The sequence below is a fragment of the Salvelinus namaycush genome, chromosome 20 (assembly GCF_016432855.1).
Source record: "Salvelinus namaycush isolate Seneca chromosome 20, SaNama_1.0, whole genome shotgun sequence".
Lineage (NCBI taxonomy): Eukaryota > Metazoa > Chordata > Actinopteri > Salmoniformes > Salmonidae > Salvelinus > Salvelinus namaycush.
In genome coordinates, this window is record NC_052326.1 from 32,649,968 (window position 1) to 32,675,011 (window position 25,044).

Consider the following 25,044-nt stretch of genomic DNA (forward strand, 5'->3'; position numbering starts at 1 on the left):
TCTCAAATCTAAAATATATTTTGATTTGTTTAACACTTTTTTGTTTACTACATGATTCCATATGTGTTATTTCATAGTGTTGTCTTCATGTCTTCACTATTATTCTACAATGTAGAAAATAGTAAAAATAAAGAAAAACCCTGGAATGAGTAGGTGTGTCCAAACATTTGACTGGTACTGTATGTTTAAAAAGACTATCTTATAGTATTAAAATTTGTCTGCTACAATGTCAGTAAAAAGGTTGGAGGTGCCCTAGTAGTGCTTGAGCCTGGAGTTTCAGAATAATGTCAGATTTAAGAGCATAGCTTCAGAGTTACAAGAGAGACAGTGGATACATCAGAGACAAGCCTCATCACTAGGCCAGGAAAAAAGCGGGTAAATGGAATTGTGTATGTAGTTTACTACAGGCCTACCAACTTTGAGTTAGATTCTAAAATGAACTCACAACTCTGCGTCATAGCACAGAGTACAGATTTTGAAATGATAACAAAGTGCATAGCAATTCCATACCCATCTAGTCCACACTCACGAACGTACTTGGTAAAGCATCTGTTTCTGGTCTGTATTGCATCATAACTCATCACTAGAGGGTGCTGTGAGACCAAACTAACAGGGATGGATAAAGAGAATGACCATGAGAAATGGAATTGGAAGGATTGTGCTTGTAGATAGCATGGTTGGGCTCAATTAGAATTTAAGGCAGTCAATCCAGGAAGTAAACTAAAATTACAATTGAATAATCTAAAAAAAAAGTGAATTTATTTTCAATAACTTCTCAAACTGAAAAGTAGAAGTTATTTATATAAAAAATATGTAAATGTCTGAATTTTAAATTAAATCACTTCCTGAATTGACTGCCTTCAATTCGAATTTAGCCCAACCCTAGTAGGTAGTAGTGTAGTCGGTGAATTTGCATGTGTCCTAAATGGCACCTTATTCCCTACATAGTGCACTACTTAGGGAATAGGGTGCCATGTGGTACACAACCCTTTGGCTTGTATCAGCCATTTAGTATACAGCACTTCGGGAAGTGCTTCCTCCTCCATCCCTCGCTTTTCCTCCTTTTCTATCCCTCTCTTTTATCCTCATCTTGCTCTACTTTTCTTCCTCTCGATCCTCACCCTATGGCCCATATTCCAGACTGCAGGATAGGGTGGGCTGGACAATGCCCTTTCATGCGTTGTCACAGATCAGGGTGCCCCCTGGGCTTGTGTGTGATGGGGTTGGTATGCCACTCTTGTCCACACACCAGCAGTGGCCGCGATGCATGCCCCGAGACGACCGACACTGCCAGAGGGCACACACAGTGATAAAGCATATTTGAGATGTGAATTGTTGTATAGGACACAACTACACACACACACACACACACACACACACACACACACACACACACACACACACACACACACACACACACACACACACACACACACACACACACACACACACACAAACACACACACACACACACACGTTACTGACCAGGCAAAGTCATAGTGTATCGAGCCCAGCTTACAACTCAAGATTGAGTTAGCCCACTGAGCTCCTGTTTAGGCAATATTATACTCATCATGCAAGCAAGCCACCTCTGCTACAAATACCGTTTGCTTATAAACCTACCTGCTTCTTTCTGAAGAAACCATGCTTGTCACAGTTGGGGATATATATATCAGCACAGTCTGACTGGAAGACCAGGGGCTGCAGACCTTTAAGTACAGTGTTAAGCAGCCTACGGCATGGAGTCTAGAGAGGAGAGAGAAAGAGAGTTTTCATTATTTTATTACTTTAAAAAAACACTACCACATATGCTTGTTCTATTGTCGTTCAATTCTATTGCTCAACACAATCCTCCTAACATCCATCTGTAAGTAAATACAAGGGATTTTACCTTCTCCAGGTCTTCACTGGGTGTTGGGTGTGTGGCTGGAAAAATACATGCCAGCAGCTTTAGCATAGTGATGGATTACATTACCACAGTAACTGATTGAATACTGAGATATCTGATGAATGCAGTGACAGAGACAAACCAGTAGCTAGAGTTGCATATCATGTTCACAGATTGGCACAACAGGTTGTAGAGCAGGGCTCTCCAACCCTGTTCCTGGAGAGCTACCATCCTGAATTAGCGGAGTTACAACTGGGGTTGGATTGAAAACGTACAGGAGAGTAGCTTTCCAGGAACAGGGTTGGAGAGCCCTGTTGTAGAGTTAAAGTTCTAGCTGCTGCTGATTTGAGGTTAACATCACGTAATTTTTATTATTTAAGTGAAGATAATTTCCCACACTCAAAACAAATGAATTCCTGGTGGAGTCTGAACAGATCTATTTTAAATACATTTTAAGTCTTATGGCTGAGTTTGGAGCCCTCATACTAACACTTGGTCCTGCCTCCACAATGTAAACTACTGTCAATTGTGTGCTCCATTACGTCCTAGTTGTACTTCTCTGAAGCTTACTTCTGATTCACTAATGTTCTACTTCCACAGTCCAATACAATCTCACAATCGGGACCTGTCTTGTCACAACGAAGTCATCAGCACAACATCTACATCTTTATTTGTCTAAAATATACAGTGATGTGTCATGTCCATGTCCTGAGTAGGAAAAACTGGGCCCTAGGCTATAGGCTATAACTAGGTCGTGTGAACTGCAGAGGCTAAATTTACCATTGATTTTAGTTTACATAACCCCTCCTCCACCCCACCAGATACATATAACTGAGTGGTGTCTCCCTCTCTGCTGTAGTAGGTGCTTACCTGTGAGCTGGGGCCTCTCAGAAGGGCTGGGTCCACTGGCATTGCTGCAGACTCCCCTGCCCTGCAACAGGGCCTGGAGGGGGCTGGGGTACCCCAGTGGTGGGGTGCAGCGGAGTCCACGGGCACAGCTCAGAGTGTAGACCCCACAGGGCTCCCCCAGGGCCAGGACACTGGTGCTGAGCTCTCCAGACTGCTGCCTCTGTGTGGGGGCCCTGGCCACCTGGGAGCCCTTACTGGAGGGATTCCCTCCACTGAGAGGAGGCAGCCGGGAGGCTAGTGTCCATGGGCTGGAGAGCGCAAGCTGGAGGAACAGTAGGGCCAGAAGGTCAGGGTACAGAAGCATGTTTCCCGCAAGATACACGTTGTCCAACAACAACGAGTAAGTAATAGTCCAGGAGGTTCCTATTTGTTTCAATGCCAGGTAGGCTGTTGTCTGAGGTTTGTTCTTATTCTGCTCAGTTCCAGTTGTGGGTTGTGAGATGCAAGGCAGAGTGGATAGGAATCCCCTCCAGCTATGACAGAGCGATAATGAAGCAGACAGACACCAGAGACAGCGGCTTTTAAAGAGCCAAAAGGTAGAGAGAGAGGGTGGGGGAAGGAAAGCGGGAGAAAGAAATATTAGTCTCCCCTCTCGTTTTTAAATTGCTGAGCACACCCCCACTTCCCCTTGTCTCTGACACGCCTCTCCTTTATCAGGGCCAGCTGGTGAAATAGGGTTAGCCCTACCTAACCCCACCAGGAATGTCCTATTATTCCTGTATCATATTCAGCATGATTGTTTTCCCACCAGTAATACGTTTGATGTATGTGTTTTACGAGTAAGGATTACTGACCCATTTATTCAAATGACAAGGTGGGACAAGAGAACATTACTTTATAGAAAGAATATTTCTGGGATTGAGTGTCACCTTCTGTGTAGGCCTATAGAAACTGAGAATAACCCTTGTAATCTGTGCTTTGATGGCTATTGTAGGATGAAGAAGCCTGATAATTAATCTGGACATTTTCCAACAGTAATCATCTTAAAGATTTAGATTTTGTTCATTTTATGACATATTGTTGGAACAATATACTCTACAAGTACATTAAACTTCCAGAGTGTGTTCTCTGCTAATTCTAAAAGTATGATCAATTTTATGAGCACCACCAACAGTGAATAGAAATTGATTCAAAAGGAACTCCTTCTGCTGGCGATTTGCTGAATGTGCAATCCTAATGGAGGTCTGTGATTAGTTAATGACCTATAATGTCAATTTTGAAGTATAAAATTGATGATATCCTTCAAAGTACCAGAAAGCCTACGCTGGCATGGAGTCGCCCACATGATTAATTCTACCATCACAGGAAACGCATTCCTCTGTGTGTGTGTCATGATAATGGACTAGTGAATGACTTTGAGTGGGAAGACCACCTCTAAAAAAATTACTTATTTAAAAAAATAACTGTTTTTTAAAAGAATGCTGTTTGATGCAAAATCCAATCTGGCAACAAATATGTAAAGGCAAGAACAATTTGCTGGCAGTCCACGATACGAACGCTATTTGGTTCACACATTTCACAATCGAAAATGTTCCAAACAATGTGCCAGAATCTATGCATGATTTTACCTATGGAAACCCTCCCTTTCCACACCTAACTAGAAGTACCCCCCACAGAACTCAGAATTTCTCCTTACACACGCCTCCGCCCCATAATTAGTCATTTATTATTTTACTGTCACCTCAAATTCTCTCTCACTCATCCTCCATACCACACACAGTATAGGCTAATACAAATGTTCACTGTCAAGAGCCTAGTCAATTTTGATGATCATGCTCTTTGAAAAGTAAACTACCAAAATGTCCACTACATGTTATCAGAACTTACTACCACGGAAATATTATTTCCCCTGTCATATAGTCTACCCATAATATTAATTCAACAACTACAATAAAGAGTAGTTTATTTAGATTGCTGATGCAAGAGCTCGAAGTTTACCCGGAACCGTACATTTTCTAGAACGTAAATGTATCATGATGTCATTAGAAGGCGCCATTTGAACTCTGCGGAGTTTGTTTTGATGGAGCTCGACGTACTGGAAATTTGTAAACAATAACGAATGCGGCCACTTGAAAGATAGTAGTCTAACGACAAGGTGGGCAACTTTTGTGTGTGTTTTATAAATAAATAAAACGTTCCCGGACGTGTGAGACGATATGCTACGTACGGAATTATGTTCTTCCTGTGTGTGAAGTCGCTAAGTGCTTGATGTGGATAGCTAGCAACCTAGCCAGCCAGCTAGCTATTTCCCAGTGGCGTAATTATTAGTCCAAACAGTTGCAAAACGTTTCGGTAAATCCCTCCCCGCTGCGTTCCGTTTAAGAAACGTTTTGCAACAGGATCGGAGGAATGAATACAGCCCTGCTGTTAAAACGTTAGCTATGCAGTTGGCAACTGTAGCTAGTTAAGCTATGTGTCATGTATTGGTAGGTATATAGCTAGCTAGTGTATTAAGTAGGTATTAAACCGTACATTATATGTGTTATTATTAGACACCCTCACCCAGGCTTGCTACTTTTGCCGGGCATTTCATTTTCAGTTTGATTTTGATCCAACTGAACCAAACAATGCCGGCGCAACACACCGACCACCTCCGAGTCCATAATCCGTGCTTGGAGCCTGCTATTCATATGAAGCGGTCTCTGTAAAAAATGATATGAGCGTAAGGGATAAGCACCTCGTGGTTCATGTCTCTGTCCTCAGGTAAACGATGGACGAAATCAACCTCCATTACCGCTTTATGAACTGGAGGCGGAGGATACGGGAGGTGCGGGCCGTGCGGTACCGCGAGCGGTTCAAGAGGATGATGAGGGATGGAGAAGTGCTCAGGTGGGTATGAAAACTGTCAGAATTACTTTTATTCGCCAAGTACATTTACACATACCCGGAATGCTGCTTGGTGAAGTGTAGTATGAGGCATGATATATAATGACACTTTAGCCAGCCCAGTGTTCCTCAATCCTGGTTCTGGGTAAGGAATGTAAAGAGAAGGAACAGTCAGATTATTCAGACAGTTACAATTTACCCAAATCGACAATTTCATCAAATTCCTGGTTCTGGGGACCCAATGGGTCAAGAATGTCAAATATGTGATGCATTCTGGGTAAGTTGTGACTGACTGACTGATCTACAAATAATAATAATTAGTTATTACGCAAGGGGATTTTTGCAGTTATGTCAAACAAGCCCGTTGTGAGTGCAGGCTTTTGTTGCAGCCGAGTAGTAACACAATTTATTCAAACCCTTCGTGAGTTTTTATTGTTTTTAATTTAATTTCACCTTTATTTAACTAGGCAAGTCAGTTAAGAACAAATTCTTATTTACAATGACGGCCTACCCCGGCCAACGCTGGGCCAATGGTGCTCTGCCCTATGGGACTCCCAATCACGGCCAGATGTGATACAGCCTGGAATCGAACCAGGGACTATAGTGACGCCTCTTACACTGAGATGCAGTGCCTAAGACCGCTGCTCCACTCGGGAGCCTAGCATGGCACGGTGTTCCCCGGCTGGGTGGAGATTTCTCCTTAGGACCAATGGAATGGTTGATAATGAGTAAACCACGCCACCTGGGGCACCGGGCCATGCAAAACGAATCACCTACTTGCACTGCTCGTGCTTCGAAATCCACAATTCAGAGGGGAGGTTCTAAGGGTTGGGCTAGATGGTGATGGACTGAGAGATTAGCCAATTAAAACCAGCGATTGTTTCATCTGCTTCTGCCATAGACTTCCAGTCAAGTCCAGATGCAGACAATTACATTGATGGAAGCAACAATCTATCCGCAATATTAAAGCTGATCCACCCCCTTCAAATAAAATAAGTCTCGTCCTGAGGAGCTCGGAAACCAGACATCTCTAAAGAAAGAGAGCCGGCTGGTGGGCGAGATTAGTTTGTACTGGGACCAGGATTTATTGCTTTAAACCAGGGGTCTCCAACAGGTAGATTGCGAGCTACCAGTAGCTCGCAGCCAAGCTATGAGTAGCTCACCAATCAATTCTGAAAGTACATGCAATTTTTCATGTGTTCCATCGTAAACTGTCATAGGCTACTATACAATCAAAGCCACATTGTCATTATCCCACTCTTGGTTAGCCATTATTGGCTTAAAAAGCCAAACGTAACACAATATCTGGCAATTAATTCCCAGCAATTGTCTGTCTGTCTGTGCGCACGTTTGTCTTTCACTATGTATGTAGCCAGTTACCGATACTAATTATAACCGTCTTGTGGGTATACAGAAAGACTTTCCCCAAAAATCTTCTAAGTTAAATGTTAACGGCCAAGTAGGCTTAACTGACATAACTATATCATGATTATTTGTATCAATTGGGTTTCCATTGTTTTGCAAACTCTGCCATGATGTGTTGCAGTAGCAGGCCTAACAGCAGAAACATCTCTAGACCGACACATTACTATCTTGCTAGATGTGCAATTAAAGAGGAATTACACTAAAATCAACAATGGTCTTCTAATTTGATTTAATCATTGTCATGGACTCAGAACATTCATTTTCGTTGTGTCTCTATGAATAATTGTAATATTAAGAATAAAAACCAAAACAATCCCAAACCAGGAAAAATAAAACCGAGAACAGACAGAATTCAGGAAAATACCAAAAACTATTTTATGTTTTAGCCCCCTTAACCATTATTTTACCAGGTATATTGACAGAAAACACGTCTCTTGTTCCCGGGGAAGAGTTGCAGAGATTCAGAGATGTTACTATCCTTTGTGCAAGCACTTCCAAGAGTTCATGAACAGTGAGCCTGGTGAAATTTGGGGAGCGCATCGTCAGTAGTGTACCTTTGGTTCCTAGGGTGTTTCGGCCTTTCACACTATACACCCTCCCCAAAGGCGGCCAGCGACAGGGTGATCAATCCTACGCTTGCGTCCCATTCCCAATTAGTCATAGGAGTTGCCTTGTTGTTGATAGCCAACATCCCATGGGACTATGCATGGCAGGGGCATCCTCCTCCCTGAGTCAAGCATTGTTGACCGCATACCTCCTGGCCCTCTCACTTCGGGGCCCAGCTGGGGTCTTTCCTCTTCATCCAGAGCCATTGACTGCTGCCTTCTGCCGCCTCTGATACAGCTTTGATTGCCGAACGCTGGCTCTGGCCCTTAATTCCCAGGTCTCTAAGCAGTCTGGTTGTAGATGTTGCCACAAAACCTCTGCAGCCCACCTCCACTGGTCGGACTTCTGTGTTCCAGCCATGATGCCGTGCTTCGGCAGCTAGATCGGCATAGCGCAGATGTTTTCGCTCATAAGCCTCATCTACTGAGTCCTCCCAGGGTACTGTGAGCTCAATGATGAAGACCTTCTTGAGCGAACGGGACCAGAGCACCATGTCAGGTCTTAGGGTGGTGGTTGCGATCTCCGGAGGAAACACAAGTTGCCGGCCAATGTCAGCTAGCATTTTCCAGTCGCGAGCCAAGCGCAGCTGGTCTCGCTCTAATGGTGTAGAGCCGCTCTTCGGTGGTTTAGCCCCTTCGCGGACAAAGGTCGTCCGTAAGGGGTGTGATGCTGCTGGGGGTGGTAGGGAGTTGGTGGCAGCTCGCTTGTCCTCCAGGGCGGACGCAAGGTTTTTAAGGACTTGGTTGTGACGCCAAGTGTAGCGTCCTTGTGTGAGGCCTGTTTTACACCCTGTGAGAATGTGCCTGAGGTTGGCTGGCATGGAACAGAGGGCACAGTCCGGATCTTCACCATACCATTGGTAAAGATTAACTGGTGTTGGAAGGACGTCATATGTTGCTCTGATGGAAAAGCTCAACCGCCTCGCTTCTATGGCCCACAGATCCTTCCAGCTGATCTTCCTCTTCTCCACACTGTCCCATCGAGTCCACTGTCCCTGTTTGGCAAGAGAGACTGCCTTGGCCCACCTTGCAGCCTCCTCCTGATGGCGTACTTCCTGCACTACCATCTTCCGCCGCTCTGGTGCAGTGGCCTTACTCCAAGCAGCACGGCTAGTTAGCCCAAGGCCTCCTCTCCCTTGCTGAACATGACCCACAATGTCAGCATGTCTGAGGGCTGCTGTTGCCTCCTGGACTGCTTTTCCTGGCCTCCATTTGCGCCCAGTTGCCAAGGTCGGCGCGTTGTTGCTCACCACTGGGTCTCGAGATTCATTCAGTGTCATCTGGAGCCTGGTTTTTGCACACTTGAATTCCTCTGTTAGACTGGTGAGGGGCAGCTTGAGGACACCATCTCCATAGAGGCCTATGGTGGTAAGGCATCGTGGAACTCCAAGCCACTTCTTTAACTTCTTCTGGCTGCAAGCCCGAGGCCGCCCACAATATGACAACAGCCACTTCAAGTGCAGGGCGCGAAATTCAAAATATATTTTTTAGAAATATTTAACTTTCACACATTAACAAGTCCAATACAGCAAATGAAAGGTACACATCTTGTGAATCCAGCCAACATGTCCGATTTTTAAAATGTTTTACAGCGAAAACACCACGTATATTTATGTTAGCTCACCACCAAATACAAAAAAGGACAGACATTTTTCACAGCACAGGTAGCATGCACAAAGCCAACCTAACTAACCAAGAACCAACCAAACTAACCAACAAACAACTTCATCAGATGACAGTCTTATAACATGTTATTCAATAAATCTGTTTTGTTCGAAAAATGTGCATATTTCAGGTATAAATCATAGTTTACATTGCAGCTACAATCAGAAATTGCACCGAAAGCAGCCAGAGTAATTACAGACACCAACGCCAAATACCTAAATACTCATCATAAAACATTTCTGAAAAATACATAGTGTACAGCAAATGAAAGACAGGCATCTTGTGATTCCAGCCAATATTTCCGATTTCTTAAGTGTTTTACAGCGAAAACACAATATAGCGTTATATTAGCTTACCACAATAGCCAGAAACACAAGCCATTCCCCAGCAGTAAAAGTTAGCGATCGTGACAAACCAGTAAAAGATATATAATTTTTGACTAACCTTGATATTCTTCATCAGATGACAGTCCTATAACATCAGGTTATACATACACTTATGTTTTGTTCGAAAATGTGCATATTTAGAGCTGAAATCAGTGGTTATACATTGTGCTAACGTAGCTACTTTTTCCCACAACGTCCGGATATTTTTCTGACACTTTTTCTGACACACATATTCTGACCAAATAGCTATTCATAAACATAACTAAAAAATACATGTTGTATAGGAAATGATAGATCCATTAGTTCTTAATGAAATCGCTGTGTTAGAATTCTAAAAATAACTTCATTACGACATACAGCTTCGGTATAGCTAGAGTACCCAAAAGCTGGGCGCCGACGACTAGTTCACATGTACGACAGATATATGAAATAGCATCATAAAATGTTTCCTACTTTTGCTGATCTTCCATCAGAATGTTGTACAAGGGGTCCTTTGTCAAGAACAATCGTTGTTTGGATTTAGAACGGCCTCTTTCCCTCTCGATTTAGCAAGCACACTAGCCAAGTGGCACGAATCTCTCCATGTCAACAAACGGAAGAGAACGGAACACGGCAAAACTCCCGAAAAAATTTCAATAATCTGATTAAACTATATTGAAAAAACATACTTTACGATGATATGGTCACATGTATCAAATAAAATCAAAGCCGGAGATAGTAGTCGCCTATAACGAAAGCTTTTCATAAGGCAAATCCAGGTCCCTCCTCGCGCCTTCCTGAAAACAGGAAATGGGTGACACGTCATTCCAAGAGCTTTCATTCCACTTCAGACCAAGATAAACACCCCATTTCTTCTCTCACCGCCTCTTGACATCCAGGGGAAGGTGTATGACGTGCATGTATACTAATACGTATCATGCCCATTTATAGGCAGGACCTAGAAGAGAGCATAGTTTTCAGACTTTCCACTTCCTGGTCAGGAAGTTTGTGCCAAATGAGTTCTGTTTTACTCACAGATATAATTCAAACGGTTTTAGAAACTAGAGAGTGTTTTCTATTCAATAGTAATAATAATATGCATATTGTACGAGCAAGAATTGAGTACGAGGCCGTTTGAAATGGGCACCTTTTATCTGGCTACTCAATACTGCCCCTGCAGCCCAAACAGGTTAAGTAGCCTGTGACTCCTCTTTCCATCTTCTCCACTGTTGAGATTGGAACCTCATACACTGCTAGGGGCCACAACACCCGGGGTAGGAGACCAAACTGCAGACACCAGGCCTTTAACTTTCCAGGTAGCTGGGTGTTGTCGATGGACTGTAGACTACTACTGATGTCTTTGCGCAGCTGTTGCACCTGGTCTTTGTCCTTCAGGCTTGCATCATACCACCTTCCAAGGCTTTTTACCGGCTGCTCAGAAACTGTTGGGATTTGGTCATCTCCGATGAAGAATTTCAGGTCAGAGAGTACTCCCTTCACAATCGAGATGCTGCGTGACTTGGATGGTTTAATCTTCATACGGGCCCAGCTGATGTTCTCCTCGAGTTTTCTGAGCAGTCTCCTGGTGCATGGGACAGTGGTGGTCAATGTTGTAATGTCGTCCATGTAGGCTCTGAGTGGAGGGAGGCGGAAACCAGAGTCGACTCGCTGTCCACCAGCAACCCATTTTGAGGATCTGATGATAACTTCCATTGCCATTATGAATGCCAACGGAGAAATGGTACATCCCGCCATTATACCTACATTCAGGCACTGCCATGAGGTGGTGAACTCTGAGGTGGTGAAGCAGAACTGCAGATCCTGGAAGTACGACTTCACCAGGGTTGTGATGGTGTCCGGTATGTGGAAAAATCTGAAGGCAGACCACAGGAGTTCATGGGGCACAGAGCCAAATGCATTGGCGAGGTCTAGGAAGACTACATGGAGGTCCCTTTTCTCCACCTTGGCCATTTGGATCTGGTGCCAGATCATGCTGGAATGTTCCAAGCAGCCAGAGAACTCTGATATTCCTGCCTTCTGTACAGATGTATCGACGTACGCATTCCTTTGCAGGTACTCGGCCATCCTCTGGGCAATGACCCTAAAGAAGATTTTACCCTCGACATTCAGTAAGGAGATTGGGCGGAATTGGCTGATGTTCACTGCATCCTTCTCCTTAGGGATCAGGACCCCGCCTGCCCTACGCCACACTTTGGGTATTATCTTCTTTTGCCAAGCTGTTCTCATAAGCCTCCAGAGGAACCTCAGGACGTCTGGTGCGTTCTTATACACTTTGTACGGGACTCGATTTGGCCCCGGGGCTGATGCTGTTCTTGCCCGTCGAACTGTGTTTTCCACCTCTTTCCATGTCGGAGGGCTGGTCTCAATATGATGTTCCGGGGGTTCAATGGGTGGGATATCTGATGGGATGGCCAGATGTTCATGTCGCTTTGAGTCAAAGTTTGTTGTTATCAGGTGCTCCTCTAGGTCTTTCTTTGTTGTTTTTAGAGCTCCACTTTTTTCCTTCGTGAAGAGACTTTTAAGGAACTTGAAGGGATCTTTATAGAATCGAGTTCTAGTTTGTTCTTTCTTCCTTCTGCGTTTCCATAGGTTCTCTGCTCTACGGAGGGATGCCAACCGGGTTTTAATGTCAGCCTGAAGTGCCTCTATGCCCTCCTTTTCCACTTCCGAGGCCTTCTTCCACTGTTTCTTAAGCTGTCTCCTTTCTTGAATAAGGCGCTTGATTTCTTGTTGCCTCCTGGAAACTGGTGGGTTTGGAACCTTTCTCCCGCCTTTTGCCTCTTGCACTCCAAAGCTTTCTGCCCCGTACTCATAGATGATGTCCCCCATCCTCTCCAACTTCTTCTCCACTGTGCCTCGAAGTTTCTCGAGGGTCAAGGTAAGGTCAGTATTCACTGCTTCCCACAACTTCTTGTCACTGGCGCCAGGCCACTTCACATACGGTCTGTGCCCTGGTAGTCTCCTCTCGACTGCAGGTCTGGGAGGCTGGGTGAGTTCCACTCCTAGTTGTTGGTTCCACCTCAGTTGTTACTTCGGTGCTTGAGTTTACGTCCTCCATGACAGTGGTACTGATGCACTGCAAACTATGGTTTGCGTCCAGTTGCTGTGCTTCATTCGACTGATTTGATCGCTTTCGCAGAAAGTGATCAATGCGAGGCCTCTGTCTCTCTTTACCCAAACACCCCTTCTTCCCCTGGTGGATCCTCAAACCATGGTGTGATGTAACTTTCCTCCAACCACAGACACATACCTGCATCTGTTTGTGGCCCGCTGTTGCAGCGGAACTTGTGACAGTTGCTGTGGTGTTCTCTTGTGCTGTGCTCTCATTACTCGTAGAAGTATGTGCCTAATTTGAAATCTATTTAAAAAATGAGTAGCTCGCAACATGTTTCTTTAAAAAAAAAAGTAGCTATTCTCATGCTAGAAAAGGTTGGAGACCCCTGCTTTAGACTCATACTTTCTTTCACACTGTCCTCCTCTCACTGACTTGGCTGGCCTGTACCATCCACAAGTTAACCTTTCACGAGTATCAACCCCGTATCCGGGATCACCCCCCACCCCCCCCACACTGATTAGCATCGCTAGCATAGCTTCACAAGTAAATAGTAGCATCTAAATATCATTAAATCACAAGTCCAAGACACCAGATGAAAGATACAGATCTTGTGAATAAACCCATCATTTCTGTTTTTTAAAATGTTTTACAGGGAAGACACAATATGTAAATCTATTAGCTAACCACGTTAGCAAAATACACCATCTTTCTTTGTCCACCATTTTCTCTCTCCACCACTAGCTATCACCAATTCGGCTAAACTAAGATATTGATAGCAACAAACCAAGAAAAAAACTCATCAGATGACAGTCTGATAACATATTTATGGTATAGGATAGGTGTTGTTAGAAAAAAGTGCATATTTCAGGTAGAAATCACAGTTTACAATTGCACCGACCATCACAAATCGACTAGAATTACTAGATAGAGCAACGTGTATGACCAATTTACTCATCATAAAACATTTCATAAAAATAGACAAAGCATAGCAATGGAAAGACACAGTTCTTGTGATTTCAGACCATATTTCAGATTTTCTAAGCGTTTTTCAGCGAAAACACAATAAATCGATAAGTTAGCATACCACATGTGCAAACGTTAGTAGAGCATGAATTCAAGGCAAAGGGAGCTATAACGTTATCATCGCCAAAATATATTAATTTTTTCACTAACCTTCTCAGAATTCTTCCGATGACACTCCTGTAACATCATTTTACAACATACATATACAGTTTGTTCGAAAAGGTGCATATTTAGCCATACAAAACCGTGGTTATACAATGGAAATAGTCACAACTCAAGCATCAAAATGAGGGACGTCAGCTTTCAGAGTGATCTAGTTTAATCCAAAGCTAATCATATACTTGACTAAAAAATACAGAGTTGACAGGAATCGAAAGACAAATTAGTTCTTAATGCAACCGCTGACTTACATTTTTAAAATTATCCTTACTTTTCAATACAGGGTTCGCCAAGTGAAGCTATACCAAACAAAATGGCGAAATATGCGTTTAAAATATTTCGACAGAACAACGATTTATCATATTAAATATTGCTTACTTTGAGCTGTTCTTCCATCAGATTCTTGGGCAATGTATTCTTTCTTGGGTTTAATCTTCTTTTGGTCGAAAGATGTCCTTTGTCCGTCTAAATGCCCGCTAACGTTCGACCGGGACCCCGAAATGTGCCCGGTGCTTCACATAGAAATGCATCAAAATCGCACTAAACGGATATAAATTGCTATAAAACGGTTTAAATTAACTACCTTATGATGTTTCTAAGTCCTATATCGAATTAAATTACAGACGGATACATTTCAAGTTGATAACCGAGCCTGTGAAAATGGCATCCGGAGGTCCCTTCCTGCGTAAGGGCGAGCGTCGAAAGGGGGGCTACTCTCACTCCTTGGTCTTTTATAACCTCTGAGAGCTACGGAGAAGGCCCATTCCACTTCTCATTGGTTACTGACATCCAGGGGAAGGCGGGTGCAGTTCGTGTCGTTCCATAGGATAGACAGAGACCTTAAAAACTGATCTGAAACCAGAGCTTCGCTCTCAGACCTTTCACTGTCTGTCATGGATTTCGCTGTAGAAAGAGTTCTGGGTCACCCACAGACATCATTCCAACTTTGTATGAAACTAGAAAGTGTTTTCTATCCAATAGAATTAATAATATGCATATTGTACGAGCAAGAATTGAGTACTAGGCAGTTTAATTTGGAGACGACAAAATGCTAATTCGGAACAGCACCCCCTGTAGTCGCAAGAAGTTAAAGAACAACTGTATGTTGTGTAGCATATGCTTGTATGTTTGTTGAGTACATTTGTAAATGCGATACGATTAATGTAAACACATTTCTGAAATTCTGTTACAGTTACCAAGGGAACTCTGATGAAGTTGGCTGCTACGTGGCTCCAAGGCCGTTATCCAAAGGAAACTGCTACTTTGAGGTAGGATTCAATACAGAGTTAGTTACAGTTCCTTCAGGAAGTATTCACAGTCCTTGACTTTTTCCAAATTTTGTTGTGTTACAGCCTGAATTTAAAATTGATTAAATTAAGATGTTTTTATCACTAGCACAATACCCCATAATGACAAAGTGGAATTATGTTTTTTGACATTTTTACAAATTAATCAAAAATGAAAAGCTAAAATGTCTGGTCAATAAGTATTTGACCCCTTTGTTATGGCAAGACTAAATAAGTTCAGGAGTAAAAATGTGCTTAACGAGTCACATAAGTTGTCCAATAATAGTGTTTAACATGATTTTTGAATGACTACCTAATCTCTGTACCCCCACACATACAATTCTCTGTAAGGTCCCTCAGTTGAGCAGTGAATTTCAAACACAGATTCAACCACAAAGACCAGGGAGGTGTTGCAATGCTGCAGAGTCTTTCTTCTTCTCTGTTGAAACTTTCAGAGTTTCTAGCCATTACGTCCCTCTCAGCTCACGCTGTTTGTCTCGTTGGCCTAATGTACATTTTGTCGGAAGTGGGTTTTCTACACTTCTGGGAAAAGGGGGCGTCCATGATGCCAATGTCATGTCTGTGCTCACGTGGGCTTGGCCACTGACTTGGTTAAGACTTCATAAGTTAATTATTAATTTCAAGCAATTTTGAGATTTTTTTATTTTTTATTTCACCGTTATTTAACCAGGTAGGCTAGTTGAGAACAAGTTCTCATTTGCAACTGCGACCTGGCCAAGATAAAGCAAAGCAGTTCGACACATACAACAACACAGAGTTACACATGGAATAAACAAACATACAATCAATAATACAGTAGGAAAAGTCTATATACAGCATGTGCAAATGAGGTATGATAAGGGAGGTATGGCAATAAATAGGCTATGGTGGCGAAGTAATTACAATATAGCAATTAAACACTGGAATGGTAGAATGGGCAGAGGATGAATGTGCAAGTAGAGATAGTGGGTTGCAAAGGAGCAAGATAAATAAATAAATACAGTATAGGGATGAGATAGTTGGATGGGCTATTTGCAGATGGGCTATGTACAGGTGTAGTGATCTGTGAGCTGCTCTGACAGCTGGTGCTTAACTTCTTTGGGCACAATATGACAACAGCCACTTCAAGTGCAGGGCGCGAAATTCAAAAGATATATATTTTTAAAATATTTAACTTTCACACATTAACAAGTCCAATACAGCAAATGAAAGATAAACATCTTGTGAATCCAGCCAACATGTCCGATTTTTAAAATGTTTTACAGCGAAAACACCACGTATATTTATGTTAGCTCACCACCAAATACAAAAAAGGACAGACATTTTTCACAGCACAGGTAGCATGCACAAAACCAACCTAACTAACCAAGAAACAACTTCATCAGATGACAGTCTTATAACATGTTATACAATAAATCTATGTTTTGTTCGAAAAATGTGCATATTTGAGGTATAAATCAGTTTTACATTGCAGCTACCATCACAGCTACCATCACAAATAGCACCGAAGCAGCCAGAGTAATTACAGACACCAACGTGAAATACCTAAATACTCATAAAATACCTAAATACTCAACGTAGCATGTTTTTCCCAGAATGTCCGGATATTTTTATGACACTCACCTATTCTGACCAAATAACTATTCATAAACGTTACTAAAAAATACATGTTGTATAGGAAATGATAGATACACTAGTTCTTAATGCAATCGCCGTGTTAGAATTCTAAAAATAACTTCATTACGACATCCAGCTTACGTTATAGCGAGAGAGTGCCCAAAATCTGGGCGCAAACTAATAGTACACATGTTCGACAGATATATGAAATAACATCATAAAATGGGTCCTACTTTTGATGATCTTCCATCAGAATGTTGTACAAGGGGTCCTTTGTCGGGAACAATCGTTGTTTGGTTTTAGAATGTCCTCTTCTCCAGTCAATTAGCACGGAAAGCTAGCAAAGTGGCGCGAAGCTCTCCTTCGTGAACAAACGCAGACAACGCAACACGCCTAACGTCCCGAAAAAATTTCAATAATCTAATAAAACTATATTGAAAAAACATACTTTACGATGATATTGTCACATTTATCAAATAAAATCAAAGCCGGAGATATTAGCCGTCTATAACGACAGCTTTTCAGAAGGCAATACCCGGTCCCTTCTCGCGCCTTCCAGAAAACAGGAAATTGGTGTCACGTCATGCCAAGAGCTCTTATTCCACCTCAGATCAAGTTATACACTCCATTTCTTCTCTCACTCCCTGTTGACATCTAGTGGAAGGCGTATGAAGTGCATGTATACTAATACATATCAAGCACATTTATAGGCAGGCCCTAGAACAGAGCATCGATTTCAGATTTTCCACTTCCTGTCAGGAAGTTTGCTGCAAAATGAGTTCTGTTTTACTCACAGATATAATTCAAACGGTTTTAGAAACTAGAGAGTGTTTTCTATCCAATAGTAATAATAATATGCATATTGTACGAGCAAGAATTGAGTACGAGGCTGTTTGAAATGGGCACCTTTTATCCAGGCTACTCAATACTGCCCCTGCAGCCCAAAGAGGTTAAAGCTAGTGAGGGAGATGTGTCTCCAGCTCCAGTGATTTTTGCAGTTCGTTCCAGTCATTGGCAGCAGAGAACTGGAAGGAGAGGCGGACAAAGGAAGAATTGGCTTTGGGGGTGACCAGTGAGATATACCTGCTGGAGCGCGTGCTACGGGTGGGTGCTACTATGGTGACCAGTGAGCTGAGATAAGGCGGGGCTTTACCTAGCAGAGACTTGTAGATGACCTGGAGACAGTGGGTTTTGCAACGAGTATGAAGCGAGGGCCAGCCAACAAGAGCGTACAGGTCTCAGTGGTGGGTAGTATATGGGGCTTTGGTGACAAAACGGATAGCACTGTGATAGACTGCATCCAATTTGTTGAGTAGAGTGTTGGAGGCTATTTTGTAAATGACATCGTCGAGGATCAGTAGGATGGTCAGTTTTACGAGGGTATGTTTGGCATCATGAGTGAAGGATGCTTTTTTGCGAAATAGGAAGCCGATTCTAGATTTAATTTTGGATTGGAGATGTTTAATATGAGTCTGGAAGGAGAGTTTACAGTCTATCCAGACACCTAGGTATTTGTAGTTGTCCACGTATTCTAAGTCAGAACCGTCCAGAGTAGTGATGCTGGACGGGCAGGCGGGTGCGGGCAGCGATCGGTTGAAGAGCATGCATTTAATTTTACTTGCATTTAAGAGCAGTTGGAGGCCACGGAAGGAGAGTTGTATGGCATTGAAGCTCATCTGGAGGTTAGTTAACACAGTGTCCAAAGAAGGGCCAGAGGTATACAGAATGGTGTCGTCTGCGTAGAGGTGGATCAAATAATCACCAGCAGCAAGAGCAACATCATTGATGTATACGGAGAAGAGAGTTGGCCCGAGAATTAAATCCTGTGGCATGGGCCCTCCGATTTGACACACTGAACTCTAGCTGAGAAGTAGTTGGTGAACCAGGCCAGGCAATCATTTGAGAAACCAAGGCTGTTGAGCCAATGAGAATGTGGTGATTGACAGAGTCGAAAGCCTTAGCCAGGTCGATGAATACGGCAGCACAGTAATGTCTGTTATCTATGGCGGTTATGATATCGTTTAGGACTTTGAGCGTGGCTGAGGTGCACCCATGACCAGCTCTGAAACCAAATCAAAATCAAATCAAATTTTATTTGTCACATACATATGGTTAGCAGATGTTAATGCGAGTGTAGCGAAATGCTTGTGCTTCTAGTTCCGACAATGCAGTAATAACCAACGAGTAATCTAACCTAACAATTCCACAACTACTGCCTTATACACACAAGTGTAAAGGGATAAAGAATATGTACATAAAGATATATGAATGAATGATGGTACAGAACGGCATAGGCAAGATGCAGTAGATGGTATAGAGTACAGTATATACATATGAGATGAGTAATGTAGGGTATATAAACATAAAGTGGCATAGTTTAAAGTGGCTAGTGATACATGTATTACATAAAGATGGCAAGATGCAGTAGATGATATAGAGTACAGTATATACATATACATATGAGATGAGTAATGTAGGGTATGTAAACATTATATTAAGTGGCATTGTTTAAAGTGGCTAGTGATACATTTTTACATACATTTCCATCAATTCCCATTATTAAAGTGGCTGGTAGTTGAGTCAGTATGTTGGCAGCGGCCACTAAATGTTAGTGGTGGCTGTTTAACAGTCTGATGGCCTTGAGATAGAAGCTGTTTTTCAGTCTCTCGGTCCCCGCTTTGATGCACCTGTACTGACCTCGCCTTCTGGATGATAGCGGGGTGAACAGGCAGTGGCTCGGGTGGTTGTTGTCCTTGATGATCTTTATGGCCTTCCTGTGACATCGGGTGGTGTAGGTGTCCTGGAGGGCAGGTAGTTTGCCCCCAGTGATGCGTTGTGCAGACCTCACTACCCTCTGGAGAGCCTTACGGTTGTGGGCGGAGCAGTTGCCGTACCAGGCGGTGATACAGCCCGACAGGATGCTCTCGATTGTGCATCTGTAGAAGTTTGTGAGTGCTTTTGGTGACAAGCCAAATTTCTTCAGCCTCCTGAGGTTGAAGAGGCGCTGCTGCGCCTTCTTCACAACGCTGTCTGTGTGGGTGGACCAATTCAGTTTGTCCGTGATGTGGACACCGAGGAACTTAAAACTTTCTACCCTCTCCACTACTGTCCCGTCGATGTGGATAGGGGGGTGCTCCCTCTGCTGTTTCCTGAAGTCCACAACCAGATTGCATAGCGGAGAAGGTACGGTGGGAATCGAAACGGTCGGTAATCTGTTTTTTAACTTGGCTTTCGAAGACCTTAGGAAGGCAGGTTAGGATAGATATAGGTCTGTAGCAGTTTGGGTCTAGAGTGTCTCCCCCTTTGAACAGGGGGATGACCGCGGCAGCTTTCCAATCTATGGGAATCTCAGACGATACGAAAGAGAGGTTGAACAGGCTAGTAATAGGGGTTGCAACAATTTGGGCAGATAATTTTAGAAAGAGAGGGTCCAGATTGTCTAGCCAGGCTGATTTGTAGGGGTCCAGATTTTGCAGCTCTTTCAGAACATCAGCTATCTGGATTTGGTTGAAGGAGAAATAGGGAGGCTTGGGCGAGTTGCTGTGGAAGGTGGAGGGCTGTTGATCGGGGTAGGGGTAGCCAGGTGTAAAGCATGGCCAGCCGTAGAAAAATGCTTATTGAAATTCTCAATTATAGTGGATTTATCAGTGGTGACTGTTTCCTAGTCTCAGTGCAGTGGGCAGCTGGGAGGAGGTGCTCTTATTCTCCATGGACTTTATAGTGTCCCAGAACTTTTTTTGAGTTTGTGCTACAGGATGCAAATTTCTGATTGAAAAAGCTAGCCTTACCTTTCCTAACTGCCTGTGTATATTTGTTCCTAACTTCCCTGGAAGTTGCATATCACGTGGGCTATTCGATGCTAATGCAGAACGCCACAGGATGTTTTTGTGCTGGTCAAGGGCAGTCAGGTCTGGAGAGAACCAAGGGCTATATCTGTTCCTGGTTCTACATTTTTTGAATGGGGCATGCTTATTTACGATGGTGAGGAAGGCACTTTTAAAGAATAACCAGGCATCCTCTACTGACGCGATGAGGTCAATATCCTTCCAGGATACCTGGGCCAGGTTGATTAGAAAGGTCTGCTCGCTGAAGTGTTTTAGGGAGCGTTTGACAGTGATGAAGGGTGGTCGTTTGACCGCAGACCCATTACGGATGCAGGCAATGAGGCAGTGATCGCTGAGATCTTGGTTGAAAACAGCAGATATGTATTTGGAGGGCAAGTTGGTTAGGATGATATCTATGAGGGTGCCCGTGTTTACAGATTTGGGGTTGTACCTGGTGGTTCATTGATTATTTGTGTGAAATTGAGGTTATCAAGCTTAGATTGTAGGATGGCCGGGGTGTTAAGCATGTCACAGTTTAGGTCACCTAGCAGCATGAGCTCTGAAGATAGATGTGGGGCAATCAATTCACATATGGTGTCCAGGGCACAGCTGGGTGCAGATGGTGGTCTATAGCAAGCGGCAACGGTGAGAGACTTGTTTCTGGAAAGGTGGATTTTTACCAAAAGACCAGTAGGCATATGCTAGTAATAGTTGCTTGACGCTCCATTGCTGGTGAGCTTGCAAACAGTTAATATATTTGATTACCAAACAATTTTTGGAGCTGCATATTTATTTATGGCAATCCTCTCTCCCTACAATTTAAACTTTGCACTGCACCCGATTCTTCTATAGATGTATGCTAGCTCACCCGACCTGTGTTGATTGACAGTTTGCTGGTCCAACCAGACGGCAGAGTGCGTTTTCACTAGCAAATTTCTTTCATGTTTTTTTTGCAAGGACCGATGTTGCGGATACTGTCTCTAGCTGCGTGGAGAGTAATCCCCAGACTCTGTGACATTACGTTATAAAACATGGCCATACCATTTCAAGTGATCAGTCTCAATTCAAAGTCGAGTCTTGAGGCTCCAAGTCAAGTCTCAAGTTATTTTATTTTCTATTAAGTTGAGTTTCAAGTAATGTCACTCAAGTCCAAAATGTACCTCTCTTGTGTTCCCACACTGGTTTACCCTGTTCTCAAACTGTTCCCTAATGTAGTGTTTTGACAGTTCAAGTCGAATATCGTAATTCTGAGCCCATCGCCAGTCACACCCTGTAGATTAACTGCTGTCTATGCTCAGAGAACTGCACAGTTGCTAAATTTAGCTGACACATTTGATTAAAAATAGTTTGCAGACCAATCCAAAGCGTGTTATTTTTGGATCCTTTCTTTTTTAACAAATGATCTGACAAATGGATCAAACATGGTAGTTTTTCCAGTGTAAAAGAATTCAGTGTGTAACAACTCCCCAGTTATTCACCAGTACCTTTTTTAATAAGAGTCCCTCCAGGCTAAATCATAAAGGCAGCAGGCTCGTTAAAAATCATCCTGGGTTTTGGGAAAGCTCAGGAAAGGAGGACTTGGCTGTACATTTTGGGATAGGGAAAGGTTCTGGTATGTAGTGTTGGCTTCCTGAGCCTACTGTATGCTATGCCAGGGCAGTGTCTGGTTATGGAGGTAGAGTGATTTGTGAGGGAGTCCTGCTTGTGTCTGTTAGTCCAAAATGGCACCCGTCCCTATTCCCTTTAAAGTGTACTACTTTTGACCAGGACCTATAGGGCTCTGGTCAATAGTAGTGCACTATATATGGTAACGGCATGCTATTTGGGATGTACAGTATGACATTGGAGGACCGATTGGGCAGACATAATGAGTGTCTGACTGAACGCCCGCGCCTGCTTTAACTTTCATGGAAGGAAAATCATATCCCTCTTTTCAGGAATGAAGACCTTAAAGGGTAGGTAGCATAAACATAACCACATGTAATATATATATATATATATATTTGCATTAGAATATGCATAAAAAAAGTCCCAAAGCAAAGTTACACCTCACTTTTGATTTTTTTTGTTTGTTATTACATCAAATTGATCAGAATGATGAAGTCATGCTGGAAAAAACATTTGTGGGGTGTTACGTAATATGCAGGACCCTGCAAGCCAGCCGATTCCCTATAATGTAAACTTTAACAGAAATAACTTCATATGTACAACTTCAAATTAAACCTAAATATTTTTTTATGTATAGTTACAAATCAGCTTGCAAGGTTACTAGCCTGCTAACGTTACGTTAGCACTGCATGTGTCAGTGTTGCTATCAACACCTAGCTTACAGCTACATTAAAGTAAATCAAGGTTTTGGAAATGCATAACTCTTAGTCAGAAAACTAGCCTAGCTAGCCAACCACCACGGTTGACATAGCTAAGTAGTAAGTGAGAGAACAACTAGTATAGCACAGCGAGGAACCGACAGAACACAACAAAAAATGCCAGCAGATATAAAGTAGAGAGAGCGGAGACATACCGATTGACGGCTGAGTTAGATACCAAAGTCCAAGAAGTGCGAAGGAGAGACCTTCAGAGTGATAGGCCATTTCACCGGCCGAAGGAGAGTCGGCTAATCCAATAGCGATATAGTGAGTTAAATCCACATTTGAATTTACCCAATTTATCTCCATCACTGCTGACACCTGCGATGTACCGGTAGGTCGGTAAGAAATATCGGTTGTAGGTTTCACATTAACTTCTTATGGCTGCAGGGGCAGTATTGAGTAGCTTGGATGAAAGGTGCACAGAGGTGCCCAGAGTAAACGGCCTGCTCCTCAGTCATAGTTGCTAATATTTGCATATTATTATTAGTATTGGATAGAAAACACTCTGAAGTTTCTAAAACTGTTTGAATTATGTCTGTGAGTATAACAGAACTCATATGGCAGGCAAAAACCTGAGAAGTTCCACTTCCTGTTTAGATTTTTTCTGAGGGTGGCAGATTTTCAACCAAGCTATCATTGAAATTGCAGCGAGATATGGATGAGTTTTCACTTCCTACGGCTTCTACTAGATGTCAACAGTCAATTGAACTTTGTCTGATGACTCTAATGTGAAGGGGGGCCGAAGGAGACAGGAATTAGTCACCACTGCCACGAGCTGACCATGCTTTGACCACGCGCGTTCACGTGATAGGCAGCTCCGTTCCATCGCTCAACTGAAGTCAATCTAATTCTCCGGTTGGAACGTTATTCAAGATGTATGTTAACAACATTCTAAAGATTGATTCAGTACATCGTTTGACATGTTTCTACTGACTGTTATGGAACTTTTGGACATTTCGTCACGTTATAGCGCTTTGTGACTTTGGAATTGTTTACCAAACAATGCTAACCAAAGTAGCTAATTGGACATAAATAACGGACATTATCGAACAAATCGAGCATTTATTGTGGACCTGGGATTCCTAGGACTGCATTCTGATGAAGTTCATCAAAGGTAAGGAAACATTTATCATGTATTTTCTGGTTTCTGTTGACTCCAACATGGCGGCTAATTTGGCTATTGTTCTGAGAGCCGTCTCAGATTATTGCATGATTTGCTTTTTCCGTAAAGTTTTTTTGAAATCTGACACAGCGGTTGTATTAAGGAGAGGTATATCTATAATTCCATGTGTATAACTTGTATTATCATCTACATTTATGATGAGTATTTCTGTTGAAACGATGTGGCTATGCAAAATCACTTGATGTTTTTGGAACTAGTGAATGTAATGCGCCAATGTAAACTCAGATTTTTTTTATATAAACATGCATGTATTGTGTAACATGAAGTCCTATGAGTGTCATCTGATGAAGATCATCAAAGGTTAGTGATTAATTTTATCTCTATTTCTGCTTTTTGTGACTGCTATATTTCGCTGGAAAAATGGCTGTGCTTATTGTGGTTTGGTGGTGACCTAACATAATCGTTTGTAGTGCTTTCGCTGAAAAGCATATTTGAAATCGGACACTTTGGTGGGATTAACAACAAGATTACCTTTTAAAATGATATAAAACACATGTATGTTTGAGGAATTTTAATTATGAGATTTCTGTTGTTTGAATTTGGCGCCCTGCACTTTCACTGGCTGTTGTCATATCGATCCCGTTAGCGGGATGCAGCCATAAGAGGTTTTAACCACATAGGTAACTACAACTAAGTCTTTGACCACACTGTTACTTTGAGTAAAAAATTGCTTCCTATCCTTTTAAAAGTGAATAAAACACAGCCTTGTGTATGGAAACAGAGAACTGAAGCCATGAATTATTTTATTTTTTTACACATCCACTGAAATATTCCCATGTTTTCAAGACGATCATTGCCAAACCACTGATTTTATTAATAAATCA

General features: G+C 42.6%; 2 protein-coding genes across 3 annotated transcripts in view; one reads left to right on the plus strand and one right to left on the minus strand.

Annotated features, from left to right (window-relative positions):
• Positions 1-145: 145 nt before the first annotated feature.
• Positions 146-3,333, minus strand: LOC120064581 (insulin-like growth factor-binding protein 6). The gene is made up of 4 exons (XM_039015172.1): positions 2,759-3,333; positions 1,892-1,926; positions 1,624-1,746; positions 146-1,287 (listed from the first exon to the last, which is right to left on the minus strand). The coding sequence occupies exons 1-4, from the start codon at positions 3,099-3,101 to the stop codon at positions 1,174-1,176; spliced, it is 615 nt and encodes a 204-aa protein (XP_038871100.1). The 5' UTR covers positions 3,102-3,333; the 3' UTR covers positions 146-1,173.
• Positions 3,334-4,784: 1,451 nt separating this feature from the next.
• LOC120065267 (SPRY domain-containing protein 3-like) overlaps positions 4,785-25,044 on the plus strand; it is an 88,593-nt gene continuing 68,333 nt past the window's right edge. For both annotated transcript variants that reach the window (XM_039016104.1, XM_039016105.1), the window contains exons 1-3: positions 4,785-4,892; positions 5,501-5,626; positions 15,134-15,209. In XM_039016104.1, coding sequence (XP_038872032.1) covers positions 5,611-5,626; positions 15,134-15,209 — 92 coding nt within the window. In that variant the 5' untranslated portion in view covers positions 4,785-4,892; positions 5,501-5,610. The remainder of the gene's footprint in view (positions 4,893-5,500; positions 5,627-15,133; positions 15,210-25,044) is intronic.

Excerpts from the sequence above, each read along its gene's own strand:
- LOC120064581 (XM_039015172.1), bottom strand. The coding sequence starts at position 3,101 with ATGCTTCTGTACCCTGACCTTCTGGCCCTACTGTTCCTCCAGCTTGCG. Across the intron at positions 1,927-2,758 it reads TGAGAGGCCCCAGCTCACAG|CCACACACCCAACACCCAGT; the intron begins GTAAGCACCTAC and ends GTATTTTTCCAG. Across the intron at positions 1,288-1,623 it reads GTTTCTTCAGAAAGAAGCAG|TGTCGGTCGTCTCGGGGCAT; the intron begins GTAGGTTTATAA and ends GCCCTCTGGCAG.